The sequence below is a fragment of the Myotis davidii genome, unplaced genomic scaffold (assembly GCF_000327345.1).
Source record: "Myotis davidii unplaced genomic scaffold, ASM32734v1 scaffold356, whole genome shotgun sequence".
NCBI classification, from domain to species: Eukaryota; Metazoa; Chordata; class Mammalia; order Chiroptera; family Vespertilionidae; genus Myotis; species Myotis davidii.
In genome coordinates, this window is record NW_006288188.1 from 853,663 (window position 1) to 858,810 (window position 5,148).

General features: G+C 39.0%; 1 protein-coding gene across 2 annotated transcripts in view; it reads left to right on the forward strand.

The window, feature by feature from the left end:
• The window catches only part of SPARCL1 (SPARC like 1), a 58,540-nt gene extending 55,956 nt beyond the window's left edge, over window positions 1-2,584 (forward strand). For both annotated transcript variants that reach the window (XM_006760049.2, XM_006760050.2), the window contains exon 11: window positions 2,163-2,584. In XM_006760049.2, coding sequence (XP_006760112.1) covers window positions 2,163-2,191 — 29 coding nt within the window. In that variant the 3' untranslated portion in view covers window positions 2,192-2,584. The remainder of the gene's footprint in view (window positions 1-2,162) is intronic.
• The last annotated feature ends 2,564 nt before the right edge of the window (window positions 2,585-5,148 follow it).

Here is a 5,148-nt window from a genome sequence, read left to right on the forward strand (position 1 = left end):
CCACCATTCTGGAGAGGGAATAACATGGCTGGGGCAGGATGTACTTGTGTGTGCCCTTTTAGATGGCACTTGATTTTAAAGGAGGAAGCAAAAGACGAATATGAACAGAGACCGTTTATTTAAGGAAACTGTGGCCACTGTTCAGCACGTAGGCTCCCTCAGGCTCTGGGCTGGGCGGTTGTCTGGGAGGAGCAGGAAGAGCTTAAAGTCCAGTGACTGCAAAGCTCCTAATGGTCTTGTTTGTTCAGTGTGGTTTGGCCGTGATTACGTTATTATGAAGAAGGGAAAGAATTATCACACAGTAAGCCAATAAAGCAGATACGAAACATTCAGTCAGAACCAGTAAACAAGTTACTGCTTTGGGATACAGATAGGGAAGGCAAAAACAGGTATGTCTCAGTTTATAAGTATATCCTTCCTTCCCTCTGGGCTGAGAAATCAACAGAAGGACACGATAATTTTAGCCAGACTTTTCCTGAATTTTAATGGCCTTTGATGTGAACTAAATGTGCTCAAATATTCCAGCCCTGTCATTAACTGGCTATGTGAATTAGGGTATGCCACTCGTCCCCCGCAGGTCTCATTTTCCTTCTATGTCCAAAAAGGGGTTCATTTAAAAGGTGGTGGAGTCTTACTTATTTACTGCCCAGGACATAACATGTGTATGTATACTTATTGACATATAGCCACACTAATCTTCAGGAAAGCCTTCCTCGTGGGACTAATAGGGTAAACAAGTTGGATCATGCAGGTCCTACTAACCCAGTTAAAGACATCACCCTAGGAGTCCTGGAGGATCACCAACGTGTTTTAAACAGGGAGTGATTTCATTGGGTTTATATTTAAGGAAGATTCTTTTGGTTGCATTGTGGAGAAGCCAAAAAAACAGTTGAGAAGATGATGTGGTAGATTTAGGCAAGAGTTGATGAGAGCTTGAACTAGGGCAGTTACATTAGGGAAACGAAAAATAAACACATTCAAGTTATATATTAGAAACCTATTCAAAATATATTCAAGAATATAAACAAACTAGAGGCCAGTACACGAATTCATGCACCAGTGGAGTCCTTTGGCCTGGCCTGTGGGATTGGCCAAAATTGTCTCTCCAACATCCCCCAAGGGGTCCCGGATTGCAGAGGGCACAGGCCAGGCTGAGGGGCCCCACCGGTGCACAGTCGGGGCTGGGAGGGACACAGGAGATTGGCCAGCAGGGAGGGACAGTGGGAAGGTTCCAAGGCATGTCCAACCCCATCTCACTCAGTCCCGATTGGCCGGACCCCAGCAGCAAGCTAACCTACTGGTTGGAGTGTCTGCCCCCTGGTGGTCAGTGCACATCACAGCAACTGGTCGACCAGTTGACTGTCTGCCCCCTGGTGGTCAGTGCATGTCATAGTGAGCAGTTGAGCTGCCTTTGCATATCATTAGCATGTTATGCTTTGATTGGTTGAACGGCCGACTGGACAACTGGACACTTAGCATATTAGGCTTTTATTATATAGGATATAAATTAGTTTATAAGTAATGAAACTATTATCCCAATTTTACAAATGAAGCCAGTGCTCCAAAGAAATATACCAAACTCATCATTTTTCCCACTCTTGGAGTGAGAGGAAGATTTATATTGGGCAGGAGAATTACCTGGTGCCCCAGACAGGGTAGTAGCTTAGTCTGCAACAATTACTGAGGGAGGGCCATACTGGTAAGGGGCAGTCTTATAGCCCCCTGAGGATGCTGTCTTCCTCTGTAGGTGCAGCAACAAGTTCTTTTCCAATTACTCGATTGGAAATTTGATTTGTCACTGGACCTCCACTTATTTCCATTATATCTTAACAACCCTTACAGATTAGTATACTTGGCATTACTTGGCTGGGCCTCCCTGCAACATCCTCTATCAGTGGTTCTCAACCCTCCATCAGAACTACCTGCAGAGCTTTCTAAATGTACACGCCACTGGCCCACCCTTGGGGGTTCTGATGCAGGAAGCCAGCATGAAGCCTGAAATTATATATTTTTTTTAAGCTTCACAGGTGACCAATGCCCTCCCCAGGATGAGAACCATCATGCTGCCTGTTCTAATCCTTCAGCTCCAATGTTGTTTGTTTCTAGAACTACTCTGGCTACTTCCTAAAACTGTGCTTTGTTTTGTTTTCGCCTTTTTACAGAAGACATAGATGAAAACCTCCTGTTTTGAGTTAAGATCTGAAAGAACTCAAACTTCCCAGCATCCTCCTCTATGCTGACCACTTCTGAAATCCATGCAGCTGTGATACGTGTAGATTCATATTTAGCAGAATGTTTGCATGTCTGAGAAGACAATGAGCAATTGCTTGATAACTGTATATGCACCAGCCATTTAACATTGATGTTGGAAATAAGACTTTAACATTAAGTGAAGTTGATATATGCAGAATGCTGTATGCTGTTTGTAAACAGTTTAACTCATCACACTGTATCAATTTATGAGATACGTCCTTTTGTCTGTAATACCATGTGCATGTCGAGAAAATGCAGCAATGCCCTTTTGTTGTGAATGTGTATTATTTTCCATGTATTAATACCCTAATAAAAATCCATAGAAATCCAAGCACTTGTTCAAGTTTTTTTCCAGTCATTTATTTAAAGAACTATATATGAAAGATCAACCCAGGGCTCACGCTTCATATCAAATTATAATTGTGCTTCCTAGACCCTATTAGTTAAAAAAATTCAAGTGTGAACGTCGTTGGGAGAAACGTTTCCTATGGGAAACAAATGTTCAGTTGTTAAATGGTAGTTGCTCATGAATGTCCTTTGTCATAATGTAAGTTTAAACAGGGAACAAGCGAATTCAAGTGTTCTTTATCGATTCAATTAAAAATGTAGACAATTGTGCACTGCTTGATACAACTAACTTTAGCTTTTATGCAGGTGTCCATGTGTTTTGGGGAGAGAGGGTGGCCCTGTAAAAATTCTACACATTTCACGTCCTCAAAATAGTGTAACGATAACACGGACAGTGGAGATTCCTGAATTGCTTTGATGCCCAATCGAGTCAGAGGTAGACATCACTACTGTAAATTGAAGCAAGAACATTTGTCTTAAGAGAAAGTGTGTTCTCATTTGAGCTCTTTTTTGGTAACTATTATTACAGTAAAAGCTAGATTGCAAAAATATAAAAGACACCATAATAGAGTGTCTAGGATCTAAAAGACCTTGTCACCCTTACTCTACTTTAAATATTTGAAAGAAAATAAAATGGTTTTTTACATATTTTCTTCCATGAAAGAAAAGACATCAATGCAATTATCTCTGATTATTTCTTTCAACAATCAGAAATGTGTTGTTGGTAAGAGCTTGATCTCTGATAGTCACTGAGAAAATGTGCCCCTAAGAACTTTATCTGTAGGATACTTCTGGCAGAGTTTGTTTTTATCAGGATAATCTTCCCTGATTAACTTCAAAATTTTATTTCTCTCTCTTCTTAGCTCAGTGAGTCACTTGTTCTTAACCAGAGCACATCACACCATGTCATGTCTAAGTAATTAAGTTCAATTTGATTAGTCAAAATCTAATTATTATTTATTAGATTTTCCCAATGAGGGAAATAATTTTAGAAATGATCTCAAATTTAGAATGTTTTTGTATGTAGCTCTAAAGAAATGACATGAGAGGTCTTAACTAATTACAAAACAAGTTTCTATTCATGAGTTTGCTGGGAACGGTGAAATTGTACTTAGTGGTATTAATTAGACCTAAATTATCATTGTAAATGTTTTGCATGTTTTGGAATAGTTAAACGTGATTTTTAATGCTGAAGACACTACCTAAATATTTACTAAAAATGTTTTATTTTGAAATAAAAAATATTATCTAAAAATAGAAAATTGTAGAAGCTTAACATTTTCTATCTGTTCAGGCTCCCATGTGTATCACTGCCCTAAATGACATATTGTAGAAGCACTTTAATATTCTTGGTGGTCACAGTGTTTAATTGTGGGTTGTGATAAAGACATTACCCTAATCCCAACCAAGGGGATGAAGTTATTTTCTCAGTAATCAGTCTTTAATCCTATCTCTGTGCAATTGAGAGACTTTATGAGTTGGAGTTTCTAGTCTGGAAACAATTATTCACTTTAGCTTTGAATTTTATGACTCATATTGCCCATACCCATGAAAGCATTAGTAATACAGCTTAAATACTAGATGGGCATAGAGGTACTAGGCGATCACACTGCTCCTTGAATTCTTGCTCCGAGGGCCATTTGAAGCAAAGGTAATTTTTTAAAAGGACATACAGTGTCATTTGGGTTGATTCTATTGCACTAGGCAAAAGAATGTAAGATATTCTTGTGATGGAGAATTTAATGATTTCTAATAGTTTCAATTGACAAAGGAAAAAAGAAATTCAAGGGTTTGAATCTAAGGAAGAAAACTACAAAGGAGAGATGTGGGGAAAGGAGGGAGAGGAGGATAAGTTGCTTAAATTCAGGCAAAATAAAATGGCACAAAGTTAAATCGGATTTCGGTTTCAAATACATATGAAATAGTTGAAGAGTGACTTATATATAAAGAGGTACATCTTGCTTCAGATCCTGGGGATAAGTCTTAATAAGAACATGATGAAGTTTCTTTTTCTTCCAAAATTCAGTTCTAGAGTTCCGTGATTTGGCTGGAAACTCCCAAGGTAAGTTCATTTAAATTAAGTGTGATGGAGGACCATAAAAAGGTTTGCTTTCTGAATTAGCTAGCCAGTAAAGACGACATTGATTTGCTTTATGGAATCTACTCATATTATGCTTTTTGTCTGCCAACCCATATGCCTTACAAGATTTTTTCCAGATCCTTTCCTTCTTGAGAAATTAAAGTTGTCAGTAACAGCATCCAGACCATGGTGAGTCTCACAGGGTTCGTAGAAGCTCAAGGTGGATTTATTTGTATATTACATAAGGAATCTCATTTGAGCCGGTAATGGTACATCCCCAATACTAAGCATGATATAACATTGGTGTTTGAAGATCTGTGGGTAGAGATAACAAATTCAAATAACTTCAGGGACCAAACAGATCAGCGGTTCTCAACCTGTGGGTGGTGACCCCTTTGGCGGTCGAATGACCCTTTCACAGGGGTCGCCTAAGACCATCCTGCATATCAGATATTTACATTAGGATT